This window comes from Diceros bicornis, chromosome 23 (genome assembly GCF_020826845.1).
Source record: "Diceros bicornis minor isolate mBicDic1 chromosome 23, mDicBic1.mat.cur, whole genome shotgun sequence".
NCBI classification, from domain to species: domain Eukaryota; kingdom Metazoa; phylum Chordata; class Mammalia; order Perissodactyla; family Rhinocerotidae; genus Diceros; species Diceros bicornis.
The window spans coordinates 52,211,266-52,233,143 of NC_080762.1; the positions used below are offsets into that span (position 1 = coordinate 52,211,266).

The following is a 21,878-nucleotide window of genomic DNA, read 5'->3' on the forward strand; positions in this document are numbered from 1 at the left end:
ATTATGGTCCTACATATGGATAAGTGTAATTCCTAGTATTATATCAAATATGCAGTTTGACATTTTATAAGATGTCTTACAATAATTTTAATTCTAAACCCAGGGCATTTCCAAAGTGTGTTAAGCAAATTGAAGGCGATTATTAAATGTATTTCTTTATATTATCAGTAGAAAACCGCTTGTTTGTCTATGGGAAATTTCCCTTAAAAGAGTGATAGAAAAAACTTTGAGCATATCTAACATTCTTTGCTTATTACCTTTTATCCTTAACACCTCATTCCTTAGTGTATCTGATGTTGTATTCAAATAAATCTTTGGATTTATTTATTTGTTACTGTTTTATTTTAACTTGAATAGAGAAAAGCAGAGTTTTTCATCTTAAGTGAGAAAATTACTTTTGGAAATATTTCAATTTATTTTTAGGTACCTTAACTCTTACATCCACTGAGGGTAATAGTTACTACACTATCATGGTTGTACTTATAATCAAATACTACCCTGTGGCCTGAAGGTATGCACTCCTTTACAAGGTCCTTAATTTCCTTTGAAATAAAAATGTGGGAAATAGGAGTTAAAGTGGAAATTCCTATCCTTGTCCTGGAAGAGAGCAGCTGTGAATGTTATATAGTCTCGACAGTTATAGATTTCTCATTTAAGTAAATATGCTTGTAAACTGAGGTTTATTTATATCTACTCCTCTATCCATACACCCAGTCATCTGTAAAACAGCTAAACAGGAAATGGGAAAGGATTTTCATACATATCTTTTCCCTGGCTCTAACCCACTTCTAGGCATTTGTAGATCATTTTCTACATCAGTATTCTCCCCTTTCACCTTCTCTTTTATCTCCATTCTCTGTGATACAAAATAAAAGTGAAATTTTCTAAATTTACTGACAGAGGTTATTATTTTCAGAGTGGAGAACAGGTATCTCTGTATGTGCTAAAGTGCTTGATATACCTGCAATAATAATTTGCTCTCAAATGGTAATGGAAAATTACATTTAGCTTTTTCAAGTTCAATATACTAGTTTAAATTCACCTCTCAAAACATAAAGTAAATTTGGCATTTCTAATGTTTCAAAGAATTCTTTTGAAAATAGTAAACTGAAACAATGAGAAAGAAGCATTATATTGTGTTTGTACTTCGTTTTGGTGAGTATAAACTTATGCCATTGCGTTGGGATTCTAAAAAATATATAACTTCTTACTTAATTTTTGATGTTCAAGTACCTTGTGCACCTGCACTGACAGTCTAGTGGTTGATTGGGCGCTCTCACTACTGCGCCCAGGTTCATTTTCCCGGTTAGGGAACCACACCACTCATCTGTCGGTTGTCATACTGTGGTGGCTGTGTGTTACTGTAATGCTGAAAGCTATGCCACCAGTATTTCAAATACCAGAGGGTCACTCATGGTGGACAAGTTTCAGGGAAGCTTCCAGGCTAAGACAGACTAGGAAGAAGGATGTGGCCACCCACTTCCGAAAAAATGGGCCATGAAACTCTGTGAATAGCAGTGGAGCAATGTCTGATACAGTGCTGGAAGGTGAGAGGATGGCGCAAAAAGACCAGACAAGGTTCTGCTCTGCTGTCCACGGTGTTACTAGGTGTTGGAATCAACTCCATGGCACTAACAAAAAGTACCTTGTGAGAATTCTTTCTTGATATGGGATGATAGGGATGATAAGCATTTGTTTGTTGTTTTATGGAGCATTGTGTGTGTTTTGATTTGAATTAGATATATAATCTCCGAGAATTTTTGAGGGAAAATGGACTGAGATAGTGTGCTGTTGCTATCACATGAGGTTAGTGGAGTGGTATGGAAAGAGTTGGAAGAGCAGCGCTCTGACCAGGGCTTAGCAAGCCACTACTGGGGGGTCAAGTCCAGCCTGCCACTCGTGTTTGTAGATATGATTTTATTCAAACACAGGTGTGCTCAGTGATTTACGTGTTGTCGATGGTTGCTTTTGTCCTACAACAGCAGATTTGAATAGTTAGGACAGAGACTGGCAGAGTTGAGTAGTTATGACTGAAAAATCTAAGATAATTATTATCTGGCCCTGTATGGAAAAAATTTTTAGTGCCTGTTCTAGACATTTAATTTCTGCTTTTAAGAGCATTTGATTTGGGGAACAGGAATGATGTGTGAAGAGGAAGCTGTTTTCAGTTATTTTCCTTTAGTTGAAGATGCGTAAATAAAGGGAAGAACATCATCACTGTATTATTTTAGATGGTCTTACCAAGAGTCTAAAAATGTTGATGTGTACTACGTATGTAGTATAGTTTGCTAGTTGTGCCAAACTTATAGTCTCATTTGTAATTTTTTTCTGGTGATTTGAAGTTACAGATTCCAAAATGTTACCTTGTGATAAGAAATGCAAAGATATGAAGGCACCGTTATTTAAAATTTCCTTGTATTTTTATGATTATCACCTCAAGTGGCAGTAGAGTACAAATGTGTTCACTGTTCATATTACTTCATCAAGTGAGATGGCTACTGGGTGTTCCCTCATTCCACTGGAACACACTAGCCTAATGGAACGCACTGACTAATGAATGCTTTGAAAATCATCTGGAAAAATGATAGGATAAGGCTTTAGGATAGTAAATCTTGATTGACCAATGAAAGATTCCTGTGAGAGAGGACACTGTTGTCATTAAGAGGAATAACAGTTCAGTAATAGACTAACCAGTATTTCTTTTTGTATGTCTTTGGTATCCTAAGACCTTGCACATTTATCACCAACGTTCTTGTGTAGATAGATTTGAAAGCTTTTTCCAGTTCTCTTTTTCTCATTCTCTTGAGTCCTTTCTGAGTAGGCACAGCTAGGAGGCAGTCTAGATAGCACTGTGGTTAGAAGCCTGAGCTTTGGCATCAGGGAGCTCTTAGAACAACGCACAGCTTTACTGCTTCCTAGCAGTGCAGCTTGGACAGATGACCTCGCCCCTTAAATCTCCATTTTCTCATCTCTTAAAAAAAAGAGGGAGAGGAATAAATAATAGGAGCAGCCCCACAGGATTTTTGTGGGATTGCATGAAATAATGCGTATAATTGGTATAGAACAAGATAAACAATAAGCTGTCATCAAGTTTTACCTGCCGCCACTAATTTTCTAGATAGATTTAAATAAATTTTATCTGTTTTGTCTTCTTACCCAACTACAACCTTATTTATAAGTGCTATACAAGATTTAAACTGAAATTATTGTAACTGATAAGTGAAATTCTATATTAGGAAAATTTACCAGTATTTTGTACTAGGATATTTTAGTAATGGATGTTTCCCAGTGGAATAATGAGAAGAATCGAGGGAGGGAGATGGCATAATTACCAAGTCAGAGTTGCTTCCTAATTCTTAGTTGTTTATTTTTTTACTTGGTTTCAGAATAATTGCCTCAAATAATACTTACCAAAGAAGAGCAGAGTTAATGAATTCTCTCGGGAGTAAGCCATTCACTATAAGAGTATACTGAGGACCATGTAAAAAGATGTTTCCCCCCTTGTTCAGAAACAAAATGTATCTGTCTTTTCAAATTAAGGCAAAAGAGCATAAAATATTTCCATAAATGCAGTAGATTACAATAAAGACTGAGTTTATGCATTCCTTTAGTGAACTTCAGTCTTTTAGGAGCCAGACACTGTTCTAAACACTTAGGATATAGAAATGAAAGACACAGTATCTGTCCCTGGAGAGTTCACAGATGGTCAACAGACAATATTGATACAATGTGATAAGAAGCTTGAGAGAGGCTGCACAAGATACTGAGATATCACAGGAGAGCTGTACCTAATCCAGTGTGTGGTAGGAGATAGTAAGGGAAACTTAATAGAGAAGTGACAGCTCAGCTGAGTTGAGCTGGCAGTTTCAGACTTGGGAAAGGCATACAAACTTTGGGAGACTGTAACCTGCAATTGTGTATTATTGGGTATGGCAAAGAATAAATATGGTTCATCATTAAGCAAGAGCTAGAGATGCATCAAAATCCTTTTGTGACATATGAAGGAGTGGATTTCTTTCCTGAAGGCAATGGAGAGAAAATGACAGGTTTAGACAGAATAGTCAGTAGAATTTCTCATTAATGATACCTGTGGCCTTATTCTAGAGGATGAATTGAAACTAATTCTGTATACAGAGGAGTTGGTGAAAAGGTTCTGGCATGACCCATGAAAAAAGTCATCAGGGTTTGAACAGAGTTGCAGTGGAAGTAGGAATGGAATTAACAGATTAAAAATAGAATCTCTAGGATATAAGAGATTCATTTGAATGTAGGGAGGAATTGGGAGGGAAGAGGATGGAATGACATGTTTTTAACTTGTGTGACTGCTTAGAAAGTCCTGTCGTTTACTGTGGTAGGGATTTAAGTTGAGAAGTTTGTGAAGGTGGGACATGTTGAATTTGAGATACTTATGCGGATAGCCAAATAGAAATGCTCAACAGGCAGTGGCAGCTCAGGAGAGAGATGTAGGCTAGAAGATTCAGCTTGAGAATCATTGAATATGGAAATTCATTATATTACCTCATATGTATGTAACATAAGTAGGCTGAAACTTCAGCTTTTAAAGCAGACGAAAGAAAAGGAGAGGAGTCAATAGTTGAGACTGAGAGGCCAGAGAAGAATAAAGAAAGAAGTGATGTCTTAAAAGTCGAAGAATTAGTATTTCACTGAAGTAAAATTAGAACTGAAAGCGTCTTTTAGATTTGGCAAGGTCATTAATGACCTTGACAAACTTTTATTTTAATATTTGGGTTAGGAGTGAGATTGCAGTGCACTGAGGTGGGATTAGGAATTGAAAAACTGAAGAGACTTAATGTAGGCTAATCTTGCAGAAAGCTTGACAATTAAAAAAGATGGGCTATTTTCTGAATATGAAGTACTGTCACTAAACTTGATACTTACCTTGTATTTTCCTACTGTGTTGCAATGAATTTGTTTAGATGTGTCTCTTAAATTGTGAACTTCTTAATAGCAAAGACTTTTTAAACCTTTTTGGATCTGTAGTGCCTTACAGAGTATCTAGTGCATACAGTAGCATCCAACAAATTATAAATGAATCAACCAATTAGAGATATAAAAATGAATAATGTCCTTTCTTGCAAGAAACTTAGATGGTATTAGAGGAGATATATACAAATGTCTGTAAGACAAATTCCCTTCTTCTACTGTGCTTCATTTATACTGGTATTTTTCTGTACTTCAAACTTGCAACGCTCATTTATGGCTTAGAGCCTTTGTACTAGCTGTTCTCTTTGCCTGGAATTGTCTTCTCCAAAATACTCCTGTGGCTGATTCCTTTATTAGCAGTTCTCTGTTCAAACACCACTTTCTTGGAGAGTCTTCCTTGACTAGCTTTCCCCTCCTTACTCTACCATTGTCTGTCCTATTACTTTACTATATTTTTCTTATGATATGTATCACTGTTCAAAATTCTTATTTTTAAAATTTGGGTTTTATTGTATCTTCTTAGAAGCTCCATGAGGACAGACAGGGATGTTGACTGTCTTGTTTATTACCATTGACTAAAATAGGAATCCATGACTCTATACTGATTTAAATAAGTAAATGAATAAGTGAGAGAGAAGAGAAAACTCTTTACAGTAGAATACTAACTGATAATTGTAGAAAGAATGATGGTTTGCCCACCATCATAGTGGTAGTTGATTCATTTGTAGGTCATCAATGGAGGCTAAGACTGGTAGAGGATCTTGGTTTGAAGATTTTGGCATAATCTCGCAGTATGTTCCCACAAGATACTGATCTATTAAAAAGGATAAATTATACCTTTACAGGGGAGAAACCCTGGAAGCACTAATATGACGAAGGTTGGGTTGACGTGTCCTCTGAAGTGGTGCACTGAGAAAAACACAGCATCTTGTCTGTGGGATTCCTGCCAAGACAATATGACCTGGGTCTGGTCATAAAGAAACTTTAGACAGACTGAGGTTCAGGGTCATCCTACTTTAAGAATTTCTGAAGACGTAAAACAAAGAGAAAGTCTGAGGAAGTGTTCCAGATTGAAGGAGACTGAAGAGACAATATAACTGAAATGTAACATGTGTTGCTATATGGGTTCCTGGGCCCAGAAGGGAAGGAAATGTTGTCAGGATAGTTGACAAAATTTGAGTGGGGCCTTTGGGTTAGATAAGCAGTTTTATCAGTACTGATTTCCAAACTTACATAGATGAGTGTCCTTGTTTTAGTGAAATACACACTGGGATATTTAGAAGTGATGGGGTATCAAGTTTGCAGGCTGCTCTTAAATGGTGCAGAAAAAGACTGATGGTAATCGGGGGAGGGGTGTGTGTGTGTCATATGGAGAGAAACGAAGGAAAGAAGGGTGGTGATGGAGCAAATGGAGTGAATTGTTAATAGTTGATGAATCTGGGTGATGGAGATATGGAAGACATTGGTACTAGTCTTAACTCGAAGTTTGAAATTAGTTTGGTAGTAATGGAAAGGAGAGCTAGAGTATGGTAATTTCTAGGAAGATAAATTTTTGGAAAGCTGTGGGTCAAAGAGAGGGAGCTAGGAGAGCAGACTTAAAGATATGAGAGAAGATAATTCATATGTAGTGGTCTTTAAGGAGGATAGATAGATGAATAAATAGATGAAGATGGTATATAAAGAGTTTACTTAGACTATTTAAAAAGATAGTTAATTAAGTTCACAATGAACAGATTCTACTTTTCAGTGTGAAATATTTTGTCTGATAAGTCTTCGTTAGGGAAAGAGACTTGGTTCTGGAGGTGAGTGATAAAGCCTGGTAACAAGAAAAGAATGATGAATAGGGACCAGTTAGGGAGAAGAAAATGATGGCTGATTAGCCTTAGCCTCCCTCCTGAATAAATAGAGGGTTCATGAATTTGCAGTTTTGCAGATTTAGTATGCTTATCTTTCTTTCCATAATGGTGCTTGGCATCCTGGGAGCAGGATCGGGGCAAGTGATCATGAGATTGATACCAGGTTAGTCATTGGTGGTTTAGGTGGACAAGGGAGTGAGAAAATTGGACACGTGTTGAAATGATGGACACTAAAGTTTAGGGTAATTTGTAAGGGAAATGAAATAGAGGTCCGATAGATTGATAAGAAAGAAAATTAAGGACCTCTTCCTTAAAAAACATTGAGCTAAATTTAGACTATAAGCAATTTTTAGCTGTCTAAAGAACAGCTTTTTAGCTTGAACAAAAAAAATGGCATTGTAGTATACATTGACAATATACCTGATGTGTTTAACATTTAATTCTGTTTGTTCTGATGGCATCAAGAGGTGAAATCTGACTCATAAAGCTATGTAGTGTAGTAGCAAGAGGAATTAGAATTCTCTTTGTTGGTTTCGCCAAGGAGTGCCAAATTCTCCAAGATAAGTTTAAAAATCACATAATTTTTTATTTTCATGTCCAAGTAGTAATCTTTGGTTGGTCTGCACGATTGATGCTTCTCTTTTAGCAGGGAAAGGCTGACAGATCTTCTTTTTAATTTTAAGGTTATCTGAGCAGAAGTAACTGCTGTACTATTTCCAGATGGATGCAGGTTTATGCTTGGAGGAGTCAACCATTCTTTGTCATTTACTGCTCCATCCTGTAAAGAACTTTCTTCATCGTCGAAGAGTTCACATAGTTGTCACCTCTCATCTTCTAGCTTTTAGTTTATAAATAGTTCAGTTAAGCCCTTTAAAACTTGCCTTCTAGAAGCTATTAAGTTTAGGGGGGTATAAGCTTTATGTTCTGCTTTAGTTCAGAGACCTGTGGAACTTTCCTTTACCAGAATACCAAAGCCTAGGCTTGGTGTGTGTACCAGACAATGCCTAGGCTTTATCAGTGTCAGTATTTGTTTTTATTTATTTGGATTTTGCCTCTCAAACAAACTTTTTATTTTGAAGAAACTTTACAGTTTCCAAAAGGGATTAAAAAATATGGGAACTTTTTTGGATAGACAAAAAAAATAGAAATTACTCTCAGTGTATGAGATACAGTTGCATGCTGGAAGGAAGGGTCATTCGTGCCACTATTACCATTGTCTACTTAAAAGTATTAAAAGAAATAACAATGATCCTGGAGTAAATGTCTGATGCAGTTTTTTTCCTCTGTCCTGAGCCTACAGAGCAGATTGTTTTAAAGGTGTACGTGGTTTTATTGTGTGCGTGGCTTCTTTAGGTGTGGTGGTGGAATAAGCAAATTTATAGTGTCCTTCAAGCTAAATTCTTATGCTTATGCAAATCTCAGTTTTGTTCAAGTCCCACTCTTTCTTACCAGACCTTTTCACAAATAATATCTATACTGTTGTTTTTTTAGGATAGAGATAAGGTACTTTTTCAGCTTCCTTGGCTTTTATCTTTGCGTTGACAGGATGCCTTGACATAAAAAAAAGTGTAAATTTGGTGTCACGTTTTGTTTGGAGATTTAAGTAAGCTAAAGCTACACATTCTTTTTTGTTGTGATATTTTTCAGTTTATGCTGGGTTTGACACGAACAGGCAAATAGTAACATATTAATGAGCACTCTTTCACAGTAATTATGACAATTTTACATTATAGTTATATGTCGCTTAACAATGGGGATATATATGTTCTGAGAAATGCATCATAAGGTGATTTCATCGTGCGAACAACGTAGAGTGTACTTACACAAATCTAGATGGTATAGCCTACTACACACATAGGCTGTATGGTACAAATCTTATGAGACCACCATTGCATATGTTGTCCATTGTTGACTGAAATGTCATTATGTAGCGCATGACTGTTGAAAAGTGAAACTAGTGATCCACTGCTATATTATGTTTGCTTGGCACTAAACAATAGCTTAATGTTTTAATTTGATTTAAAAATGAATTCCAAAAAAACCATTTTTGATTTTGCACCTAGCTCATGGATTTCTTAAAACTCATTGTGACTACAATATTATAGTGAACGTGCCTTGTCTGCTTAAAATTCTTCAGTAGCTACGTCACTAGATCAAATCCAGACTCCTTAACAGGCATTTAAAACCCTCTGTTATTGTCCTCACATAAAGCCTTTCCAGCTTAATTTCTTATTTCTACTTATACTTTATACTCCCAGGTTTTCTCCTGTTGCCACTCCCCAGTCCTAGCAGCAACATCTAGATGGTGTTGGAAAGAAATGACTACTTTGTTTTCCCCTAGGCATTGGAGCTTTGCTGAAAAACTTGTCAGTTGAGATTTGTCTAAAATCAGGCTATCTAATTTTAGCAAGACTTTCACTTTGTTTACAGATTTTTTTTTCCTTGTTTCTTATGTGTTCTTATTCCATCGTATTTCCAACCTTTCTTCACTTTTTTTGGTTTCTTCTTTTGTTTCCTTCTTTTCTCCTTTTAGATATTTGTTTTACTTGCCAAGATTAGAATCATCTAATTTCTTTGCTGTTTACTTTAAAATTGTTATTTCTACCATACCTGTTTCTTCTTCATACATCTTAGAGGCCTTGATATCTCTCCTAGCCAAGGCTAACCCCCATGCCTATGTTGTTGATCTCATCCCTTTTATCATTTATATAACATTGCTTTTATTTTAATGTCCATAACGCTTTTTTAACATTTTGATTGAAAGACTATAATGTCCTACTTTTTTGTTTATTATTGACCTTACTTACATTTGAGGTAGGCTTGTGGAAAGAAAGTTTGTTCAAATTATGCCCTACGTTTTAGTCTTTTTTTTTAAAGAATAATTTTATCAATTTTTAATTTATTCTTCCACATTCAATTTAAACATATTTATAGTGCTTTTAAAAATGTTTTCCCAGTAAATTTTTCTTCTCATTTGCAGTCCTTTTCAATTATTTATTTATTTTTTTTTTTTTACTCTTTTTTTTTTTTTTTTTTTTTTTGTGAGGAGATCAGCCCTGAGCTAACATCCGCCAATCCTCCTCTTTTTTTTGCTGAGGAAGACGGCCCTGGGCTAACATCGGTGCCTATCTTCCTCCACTTTATATGGGACGCCGCCACAGCATGGCTTACCAAGCAGTGCGTCGGTGCGCGCCCGGGATCCGAACCAGCGAACCCCGGGCCGCCGCAGCGGAGCGCGCGCACTTAACCGCTTGCGCCACCGGGCCGGCCCTTCAATTATTTATTTGTATTTATATTTCTGATAGTCATTTGAAAAAACTTAGTTGAATGTGTCAGATCATCTTTAGTTTCACGTTCTCATAAAAATAAATTAATGATCACGAGTAATGACACATGAAATAGAAATTGCTTGAGGATGCTTCAGAGTTCTGTTTGAAATTCTGCAGAGCAGAGATGAGTGTGGGGACAGTACACTACTCTGTAGGTCATGGAAGAGGATAGTGAAGAGGGATTTTCCTGAAAGAGCAATCAAAGATTTCTCTCCTGCAATTTAGTGGAGGAAAAGAAACGTTAATTGGGATAATACACACACAGGGGGAAAATATGCATAGTGTTGTTCTTTTAAAATTTGTCTAAATAGAGCAAAATTGTAAAGTAATATTAAATTGGTGAGATTACGAAAAACACTCAATAGGAATATAGTTGGACTTTTTGTCAGATTTTAATTGGTGAAAAATCACTGGAGGCTGATTTTAGATCACAGCTTGCCACTGTTCGTTTCATTAAAGCTGGCATTTTGGTCAAAAAGCTGTTTTTTGTTTTTTTCTTAACATAAAAATACGTGAAACATCTTCCATAGTAGAATGTAAAGCAAACTCTTTTTCAGATACATAAGAACAAAATGAATTGTATCAGTATTGTAAAGTATAATGTGATGTCATTTTACTTTTTTCATATATTCTACCTGTATCAGCATACATAAAATTTCATTTTTGTTGTGAATGTAGCTCAGAACCAAATATTGCCTTAATTTGTAGAAAATAAATGAAGGGAATAAATTGACTTAATTTGTGGAATTTAGAGAAATTGAGAGTTAAATAAATACTTTAAAGTCATTTTGTTATTCAACAAATACCTAGTGCACTTCTCCTGTGCCAGTTGGTATTGTAGACCAGCTTTCTGGAAGTCATAACTACAGCTCCTTCTTCACTTCCCACAGATAACAGTGATATAATTCTCATCCCTTTAATTCCCCAAACAGCTGTTATGTCCATCTCTTCTGATCTTTCTCTTCCATAATAATCTCAGTTTTATCATTCATTCTCTCCTGCCTGTACTATTTTAACAACTTTCAGCTGTTCTCCTCCTTTCCAGCCTACTTCATTCTGATGCCAGGATGATCTTTGGAAAACATAAATCTGATCCTGATACTCACCTGCTTGGTAACCTTAAGTGATCACCATTATGTGCCATATTCCTTAGTATATCGTGAAAGTTTTTCAGTTTTTCTGTGACTTCATCATCGTGTCTTCACCTCACACTCTAGGTTAGCTTACAGACTGCTTGTGGTTCCCTGAACTTCTCACATTGACGTCTTCATGCTTTTGGATCATACTTTTGTCTCTAACTGGCATGTGGAATATTTGTTCTTTTAAAATAATAAGAATATTATTAAAATATGAATACTACCACCAACAAAAGCAATGGTAGTAGATAGTCTGTATATAGCCTTTACCATGTGCCAGGCACCCCACCTTCATTTACTCATTTAGTTTTTGCAACAACCCCACGAGATAGGTACAAATAAGAAAACTGAGGCACAGGAAGCCTATCTAACTTGCCCAAGGTCTAGACGTCTAGAAAGTGGTCATGAACCCAGACATTTGAGACTAGAGTCTGTGCTCTAAAGCTGCTACACTCCATTGCCTCTTCATACATGAGACTCCATCCAAGTATCGCTGCTTCTGGCTTCCTTTGCAGATCCTACCTCTCCACCTCTCAGGAAAAACAGACTGTTCCCTTGTTTGAATCTCTTCTGACTAACAGTATAGCACTGAGGACATGTTATTGCATTTACACTCTTCTACCTTGCTTTGTAAGGACAGGAATACTGTGTCTTTGTATCTCATTCTTATATCTCCAGTGTTTGGCACATATTTAATCACAAGGCTCATGGATAAATGAGTGCATAAATAACTGAAGTTTAAAGGTGAAAGAAACCTTAGAGATTATCCAATTTAACCTCCATTTTATAGATGAAGAGCCTGGGATTAAGTAAACCTGATGGAAATACCAGATTTTAATGTGGATAATTTACCAAAGTTAAGTTTTATTACTAGTCTTTAGTGGTTGGTAACCTATTGAATTTGCTTCAGAGCTCTATCAGAACTGGTTTTATAGTTGAGAGTGTACTACCTGCTATTTGGCAGATTCTTGTTTAGGGTACAGCATTTAACATGTTTTGTTAGTACTATATTTGTGATCATTTATTTGTCATATCTGTTGTCGGTATGAAGCAGATAACTTGTCCATATCATTTGCTTTTGTAGATCCTTTAAGTGATTTCTAAAATCAGGTATAATGTTTTTTTTTAAGAATTAGGTTGGAAGGTTGTAAAGAGTTCTAATATGCAACCTTTGAAACCTGTTGGTGGGTTTTGAATCTGAAGAATGGATATGTGGAATTAATGACAATATTCTCTACTTTTTTGTATATTTAAACGTTTTAATAATGAAAAATAGGGGGGAATAGGGAGAGGCTGGTAAAAGAGTATAAACTTTCAGCTATAAGATGAATAAGGAAAATTAGAGAAGGAAAAAAAAAAATAAAAGTAAAGCCTAGAAGTGCTAATCTCTACTTTGGCTGTGTGAAATTGAAATGTCTGTTTGTAAATATAGGCGTTCATAGAAAACTCTGTTTCTTCACGTACTTATACTGTTGTAGCAGAGTAAACAAATAATTTATGTATTTTTATTGACTTCATACAGATAAAATTAATTTTTTCCTGATAACTGGCTTTGGGTGATTTTATATGCAATGTATTTAACTGAAGATCAATGATGGGAAACTCATACGTATTATGTTTTTAGCTTCCTAGGAGAAAAAGCTCCAAATTAGCTTACTTTCATTTTTATGTGACATGGTGACGTAGATAGGATTAGTCACTCTTGTATATTACATTTGTTTTGCAATTCTAATTTTGTTTTGTTAACTTCAGAAGTTCAGATTCAGTCACAAGATTCCAGATAGACCATGGATGGGGGGTAGGGGACCATAGGTAAATGTTAGTTATTGCTGACATCCTACTTTTCCTGTTAGATGGTAGGCCCATGGATATTCTTGATGAGTGAATAATTTAATTGAGTAAAATAAAGAGCCTTGTGTAGAGGAAAATTCCTAACACAAGTAATTAACACTTTTCAGTACTTCAAAATAGAATTGTTGGTAAGTGGACATACAGATATGATTCCTTTATCTGAAATCATAAGATTAAGAATTTGAATGAAAATTTATAGAGTTGATTCTATTAATATCCATTCTTATTTTAAGGGTTCTGATGACTGTCTTGTGAAAATCTGGGCAACAGATGATGGGCGATTATTAGCCACTTTAAGAGGACATGCTGCTGAAATATCAGACATGGCTGTAAACTATGAGAATACCATGATAGCAGCTGGAAGTTGTGATAAAATGATCAGAGTCTGGTGTCTTCGAACATGTGCACCTTTGGCTGTTCTTCAGGGCCACAGTGCATCTATAACATCACTACAGGTAATTGTTTTAATCCTTATAAAATCCTTTTGGTTATAATTCAAAGTAAGTTTTAAGAAGTCACTTTTATAATTCATTGTATGAAGCCAACTAAAACCAACAAGGGAATATTTCTGCTTTCTTTTTAAATATATAGACTTCAAATAACACGTTAGTCATGACCTTCATCAATTCTGGATGTTTTCTAACTCTGTTATTGTTAGTTGCTATTTGTATGGTACAAAGTGGGTTTATTATTTGGACTGTGTCACTCCTCTTGTAAAGATTTTTTTTTCCTTTGATTGTTTTTCAGTTCTCACCATTGTGCAGTGGCTCAAAGAGATACCTGTCTTCTACTGGGGCAGATGGCACTATTTGTTTTTGGCTGTGGGATGCTGGAACCCTTAAAATAAAGTCAGTGGCTCTTTTATTTCATAGAATAAATGTGTTTAATTTAATGGTTGACATTGCAAAAGTATAAAGTAGTCAATAATAGGAATAAATTTACTTTTTCTTTTTGAGTAAATAACAAATTCATTTTGGCTCTTCACTGACCTCTTTCATTTTTATGCTTTTTTTTTTTTCTTTTCATGCTTCAAAGCAAGTTTTCTCATGTTAACATGTTTGGGGTTTTTTTTCCTCTTTTTCCTAGCCCTAGCTCTTTCCTTTTTTTTTTTTAAATTTTTATTGATGTCATAATAGTTTATAACATTGTGAGATTCCAGTTGTACATTATTATTTGTCAGTCACCATATAAATGCACCCCTTCACCCCTTGTGCCCACCTCCCAACTCCCTTTCCCCTGGTAGCCACCAAAGTGTTCTCTCTGCCGTGTGTTAGTTTATACTCCACATACGAGAGAGGTCATAGAGGGTTTTTTCTTTCTCTGTCTGGCTTATTTCACTTAACATAATACCCTCCAGGTCCATCCCTGTTGTTGCAAATGGGACGATTTTGTCTTTTTTTTTTTTAATGGCTGAGTAGTATTCCATTGTGTATATATACCACATCTTCTTTATCCAGTCATCTGTTGATGGACGCTTGGGTTGCTTCCACATCTTGGCTATAGTGAATAATGCTGCAATGAACATAGGGGTGCATAAGCCTCTTTGGATTATTGATTTCAAGTTCTTTGGATAAATACCCAAAAGTAGGATAGCTGGATCATAAGATATTTCTATTTTTAATTTTTTGAGGAGTCTCCATACTGTTTTCCATAGAGGCTGCACCAGTTTGCATTCCCACCAGCAATGAATGAGGGTTCCCTTTTCTCCACAACCTCTCAAACATTTGTTATTTTTTGTCTTGGTGATTATAGCCATTCTCATGGGTGTAAGGTGATATCTTAGTGTAGTTTTGATTTGCATTTCCCTCATGATTAGTGATGTTGAACATCTTTTCATATGCCTATTGGCCATCTGTATGTCTTCCTTAGAAAAATGTCTGTTCATATCCTCTGCTCATTTTTTTTTTTTTTGAGGAAGATCGGCCCTGAGCTAACATCTGCCAATCCTCCTCTTTTTGCTGAGGAAGACTGGCCCTGGGCTAACATGCATGCCCATCTTCCTCCACTTTATATGGGACGCCGCCACAGCATTGCTTGCCAAGTGGTGCGTCAGTGTGCACCCGGGATCCGAACCGGCGGACCCCGGGCCGCCGCAGCGGAGTGCACGCACTTAACCACTTGTGCCACCGGGCTGGCCCCTCTGCCCATATTTTGATCGGGTTGTTTTTTTATTGTTCAGATGTGTGAGTTCTTTATGTATTATGGAGATTAACCCCTTGTTGGATATATGGTTTGCAAATATTTTCTCTCACCTAATTCTTTCTCTTAGAATATACCTGTCTTATTACCACTCCTTTCTGTATGCTGTATAGCTTCATCTCCATAGCTCCTTCTGGTGCTGAGAACATGATCTTAGAGTTAAGGCTGTTCTTTAGAAGAATTGTAATTGTTTCTGTTACCACAGGTACAAACTTCAGATTTTATTGTAGATCTAGGGAAATTTAGGAAAACAGAATCGTTAAATTGTCACTGAACTACATCAAGGTAGATAGATGCACCCTCCCCTCACCCCATAATAGCATTTTGCATTTGTGCTTTCACCTATATTAATCTCTTGGCTTATCAAAACAAATTGGCTGGACAGCATTATCTTTTGATTAAGGGCACTGAGGCAAAGAAAGGTTAAATGACTTTCCCATAGTTGAAACAGTTTTTAAAAATTTGCAAGGCCAGGACTAGAACACTTCTTTGCCATTTGGTCTTGTGCTGTCTGCACCATGCCATCTCTCAAGTGCATGTAGTGGGGAGAGGAAGTGCTGTGTTTATCCCATAGACAGTCTATGAATGGAGAGGTAGTGCATCCAGTGATTCCACAGTGTTGAAATGGCTAGCTCTGTGCTCTCAGGGTAGAAGGTGATTCTGATTAGAAGGTATATGTTAATAATTACCTCAGACTTCTATTTATAAATTATCAACCCAAGTTGAGTTATTTCATAAAATATGTGTATGTCTCTGTTATTTTAAAATAGTAGTGTTTAGATAAACTTCATGTGTATGAACATCCCTGGAGAGTGCCTCTTATGGCAAGGCATTAGGGGCCTGTGGCAGCTTGAGTAACAGAATAAACCAAACTGTACTTTGTTTGAAAAAAGGATTGTGGTCCAAGACATAGTTGTTTGGAGAAACTCCGAAACAAATTGATTTCACTTTAGTTTCATTCTTACTATTTAGAATATTAAAGGCTTTCTATAGACATTTAGATAAAAGTTGAAGTGAAATATTTTACTGATGCGTATGGACAATAGCAATTGTTAATTGTTGTTTTCCCTTGAGTATTTTTTACCACCTTATGGATCTGATTGGGATAGCTTTGTCTTTTCGTGTCTTGTTTTTGTAGAGAAGAAAAAGTGATTAGTAATCTTCAAATTAGCATAGGAACAAAAATGGTTTTACAAAATCGAACTCCCACTTTGTGCTTCTTGAGGATTATATTACTAAGTACAGTAATATTTATCCAGATCCTTGAGAAGTGAGTTATTCCACATAAATGATTTTTTTTCAGAACCTTTACATAGATTCACCCATAAACCCACTACCCTAACAATTTTTTTTCCACATAAATGTGTTTTGTTTTTTTTATGTAGATATAAGTAGGAACATGTATGTAATTTTCTTCTGTTTTTTTCCTTAACATTTTATCTTAGGCATTTATGATAATTTAATAGCTGCATTATATTCCACTGTGGTGTTGTTCCATACTTTGCTTAGTGATTTTCCTGCGTTTGGACATACAAGTTTTTCTAGTTATTTATAAGTAGTATTCTTTTCTATTTGTTGTTACAATTGGCCCTTAAGAACTTTTAAGCCAGAGTCAAGCATAAAAACAAGAGTAATTTTCCTTTAGATATAGGCTTTGGGACACCTGTTTTTCTTTATGTATTTACACATGGTTGATAACTGCCAAATAACTTGGCAGGACATAGATTGTTACCAGATTTATATCATACAGACTTTAATTACTAATCAAAGGTAAAAATTACGTTGAGCTGTAATGCTTTTGTATAATCTGCTGGGGAAGTGACTTCAGCAGCTCAATCTGAATTTAACTGAAAGAATCAATTCTATCAGTAAATGAAACCTGTTTTGGAAACCCATATCTCTTGATAAATTTACTTTTATACAGAGTTTATGTGTTATGGTAACAACTTCTACAGTAAAGATGCTGCTTCTCAGATGAGTAATCTGAGTGGCTGGCTGGCTCGGAAGCCAGCTCGAGAGATGTGAGAGTAGGGGGAAGCTGTCTGAGCATATTTAGATTATATGTAAGGTGAGAACTGGAATCCTAAAATATGCAGGTAATAATGATGACTACAAATTTTTATTAAGCACTTAGTCTGCCAAGCTGGTATTAAGCACTTTACATTTGTTATCTCTTTAATCTTTATGACAACCTTGTGAGGAAGTTACAATTATTATCTTCAGGACAGATAGAGGAGAAAACTGAGGCGGATACTGAAGTATACACTCAGAACCTCATCTTAACCACTGTGCCAAACTAAATAGCATTACTCATTGATGGACTATGTAGAATTGGTTGAACCTAATTAAAATACTAGTAATGCTAGTATTTACTGAGTGTGCGGGGCACGGTACTAAGCAGTTTACATGGATTAAACTCATTTAATTCTCTCAGCAACTCTGAGATACGTTCTGTTTTTACCCCTGTTTTACAGATGAAGAGACTGAGGTACAGAAATGTTAACTTGCCTAAGGTCACACACCTGATAAGTGGCAGAATGGGAATTGAACTCAGATAGTCTGAGTCCAAGGCCTCATCTTAAAATATTTCCTCAAATATGCATTTAAAAAATAAAAATAAAGGCAGGGCTGGTCCGGTGGCATAGCGGTTAAGCTCGTGCTCTCCGCTTTGGTGGCCCGGGGTTCACCGGTTCGGATCCCGGGTGCGGACCTGCACACCATTTATCAAGCCATGCTGTGGCGGCGTCCCATATAAAGTAGAGGAAGATGGGCACAGATGTTAGCCCAGGGCCAATCTTCCTCAGCCAAAAAAGAGGAGGATTGGCAACAGATATTAGCTCAGGGCTAATCTTCCTCAAAAAAAAAAAAAAAATGCTTATATGTTTTTTCTCTTTAAAAACATTTAAAATGGCAGTCTATATGACTGCGTATTCTGGTTATGAGTCAAATGGTTACATGGCATTTATGAACAGTTGTGCCAAAAATTAACAAAAATGTAGAGTTATGATCCTTAAGATATTAATGGAAGTTACTTGCATTTATAATTTCAGATTAATTTATTTAAATTACAATTAGTGTAATTTTACTCTGAATAAATGTTTAGGTTTTAAGAATGTTTTAACTTTGTCTAAACTGTACCTATTATGTTCAGCTATATTAGAGGCTGTGAGTATTAAGAAAAATTGTTATAAATGTCAATTTTTAGAAATATTTACAGAAATATTAATTTAAAAATTTTTAACAAATACTTTTTGCTGTGTTCTATATCAGCAATAAAAACTATTCCTATTGTTCAGAATATATAATTGATATACCGAATATTTTATACTTTTTTCCCCTAAATGATCACAAAACTGAAACCATTGTATATTCAGTTGCCATGGATTGTGAAAGTTATACAGTGCACTCTGGTGGAAAGCTCTAATTATTTTTGAATTTTCTCCCCTAATAATTCTGAGAAAAACTAGGTGAAAATGTATATTTAGTAGGGCTTTAAATATAATCACTGTATTGGAACATTACAAATACATTGTGTATGTATTGGAGCTGGTATCATATAAAATCTGTAATTTTTCTTTTATATGGTTGATTGTAACATTAAACATTTAGTGTCGACAGTATTAATATAGGACATATAACCTGTAATACAATTACACAATTAATGTAAGTATAGTTGAGTGTGATCTGTTTTCTATAGATCACTATTTTGAATGAGTGTTATAGTTCACATAAGAGTCAAATAGTCTTCAGGTTTCCACTAGGTGAGTGTAAGATTCTTACTTTTTGGAGTCTTAAAAGACATATTTTGTCACATTAGAAGGTGAATAGAGGGAGAAGTCTAATTAACAATGTCTAATATTGAACAAGTTTAGTTATTAATGGTATGCATATGGCATAGAGGCAGCACCTATTTTGCTAGTGTGTTCACATTTACAGATGATTTATTTCCTTGTGTATTTGTGCATTGCTATTCTACTGTATGAAAAACTGAGAACCTGTTAGTTAAATTAGATTAGAAGTGAGTGTGACTAATAACTGCATGTCTTGGTGTGACACTGGCTTTGGGATTGTTTCATGTGTGGATTGTTGTGTAATCGGGAACTTCTACAGAATCGGTATCTAAAGTTTCCAAAAGATCTGCTGATCATGACACATGACTTGGAACTTGTTTTCAGGAAGGGAGCCATCTGTTGCTTCTTATTTAATTTTGTTCTTCTGTGGTTATTTATTGAAACAGCTGATTTCTGGTGTTGCTAGTCCCTTTGGGATATTTTTGATCTTTTATTTTTTGTATTGTAGTCCGAGACCTGCAAAATTTACAGAGCGCCCTCGGCCTGGAGTTCAAATGATCTGTTCTTCTTTTAGTGCTGGTAAGATTTTTTTCTCCCTAATGTTGACTTAAAGTTGTATGTTAGATAGCTTCTAGTGGAACACATCAAATTTTGGAAAATATTTACTGTTATAGTATAAATCATATTCTCGTACATTTACCGGGAGATGATCATAAATTAATTTAGAAATATTTCAGCTTTGCTCGAGTTTAGTTTATATACTCACATAACTAAGATTTTTCTTTAAGAAGACCATATGCTCTGGTAGGAGAGAATAAATAGTTTAAAAATTGACTCTCTTAAAGAATAGATCTTTGAAGGCTTATCTCATAGGAATAAAAGGTATTTTAAATCTGTTTTATATTTTCATCAATTTTGGAGGTGTCCTGTAGCCAGGTAAAATAAATTTGATTGATATTTGTATGTCTTTGTTAATTACTTTCCTCCAAATTATTCCTATTTTCTCTTTAAAAAGTAACTGTATAGCAGTGCTAATATTCCAATTATATTTTGAGTTTATGCAGCAGCATTCTGAATGGATATTAGAGTCGTTTTAAGTAAGTTATGATCTGGAGATTTGAAGTGAATTGATGAGAATATGAAATGAAACATGAGTAGATTTAATAGTTACTACATTCCTCGTACCAGTTCCTTCCACATTCCTTTCCAGTTTGACTTTATCTTTTCATTTCATACTTGAGGATAGCAGTAGTACCTGAAATCAGTGATTGCAGACTGATGACAGGAATTTATTTTTGCTATCTTAAATATCCAAATATCTTTAACTTTCTAACTGCTAGATTTCCACTGCTACTGCCATGAAGACAGTTTTCCTTGTAGTAATAACACAAATACAGGCACTATATATGTGTTCAAAGTACTCTGAATGCAATTATATACAGCACTGTTTTCAACACTGTGAGAGAGTATTGATTCCAAGGAGAGAGTAAATTGCATATACAAATAACTGTAATGCAAGTAGAATGTGTGTGCTACAAGACAAATTCTTAATGAGAGTCAGAGGAAAGCAGGCTCATTTGATTGCAAAGTTTATAAAGACAACTTACTGAAGGAGTTGGGCCCTAAAAGTTTGATAGGATTTTAATAGATGGGAAATGGGGCTAGAGAGGGATTTCACCAGAGTTAAAAGGTGTTTCTAGTGAAGGTGTGATAATTCTAACATAGAATTGTATAATCACTTAGTGAAATCATTTGTAATGGAAAGCTTTACTTCTGTAAATATTGAAAAATTGATTCTAGTCAAAGCTATGTTAGCAAACTTCTTTCTTGAATTCAGATTAGATATATTATACTTTGGGTAAATATCAATAGTTTTAGAGTAAGATATTAATCATTCAGTATATATTGTAATGTTGCTTGCATTTTATCACCTAATTTTCAGAGATTTTGAAATAGTGTTTTACTCATAAATGTTTGCTATTGTTCCTCAGGTGGAATGTTTCTGGCTACAGGAAGCACAGATCATATTATTAGGGTTTATTTTTTTGGATCAGGTCAGCCAGAGAAAATATCAGAATTGGAGTTTCATACTGTAAGTATTGGTGAAAAGAATTAGATGAGTACAATTTAAATGAGTCTTAACAGTTTATATTCAGGGTCCTCTTTTTTATCTGTTTCTGTGTAGGACAAAGTGGACAGTATCCAGTTTTCCAACACTAGTAACAGGTAAAATAATTACTTTTGTCAAGTTCCAATTTTAAAATTATGAAATAAAAATTCTTGTAGTCAGATTTTAATTAGAATTGTGTATGAATTAGCCACCTAAAATAAAGATCTTTACTACTTATGCTGAAAAGTGAATATAGCCTTCACATGCATGTGGACACATCTTTATGTTTTATTTGTGATGATGTTAGTTTATTTGGCCACGTTTAATAATAGAGACTTTTATCCATCCTGTGTATTTCTTACACGTATCAAAGTTTAGGGAAACTTTTAGTAGAGATTGGAAATGTATCACAATGTAATATTAGAGGCAAAACTGTTTATTGGTGATAAACTTAGATGACACTGTGTAAATTTTCCCATGTTTTTGTTTAAAATGAAAAAAAGCTATTTCTAAGCACCTTGTGTAGAACAAGTCAGGTTCTTTAATATTGAGAGGAAAATCGGTACGTTTCCATTGGACAATATCAATTCTCTTTCTAGGTAGTAAATAGTGGCGTTGAAGCACGTTTGAATCTTATTTTTCAGCACATTAGAATGTGTGTG

At 35.2% G+C, this 21,878-nt stretch overlaps 1 protein-coding gene across 3 annotated transcripts in view; it reads left to right on the plus strand.

Annotated features, from left to right (window-relative positions):
• PHIP (pleckstrin homology domain interacting protein) overlaps positions 1-21,878 on the plus strand; it is a 132,104-nt gene that overhangs the window by 33,680 nt on the left and 76,546 nt on the right. For all 3 annotated transcript variants that reach the window (XM_058566741.1, XM_058566742.1, XM_058566744.1), the window contains 5 exons: positions 13,350-13,571; positions 13,864-13,964; positions 19,615-19,685; positions 21,098-21,198; positions 21,292-21,332. In XM_058566741.1, the coding sequence (XP_058422724.1) occupies positions 13,350-13,571; positions 13,864-13,964; positions 19,615-19,685; positions 21,098-21,198; positions 21,292-21,332 (536 nt within the window). The remainder of the gene's footprint in view (positions 1-13,349; positions 13,572-13,863; positions 13,965-19,614; positions 19,686-21,097; positions 21,199-21,291; positions 21,333-21,878) is intronic.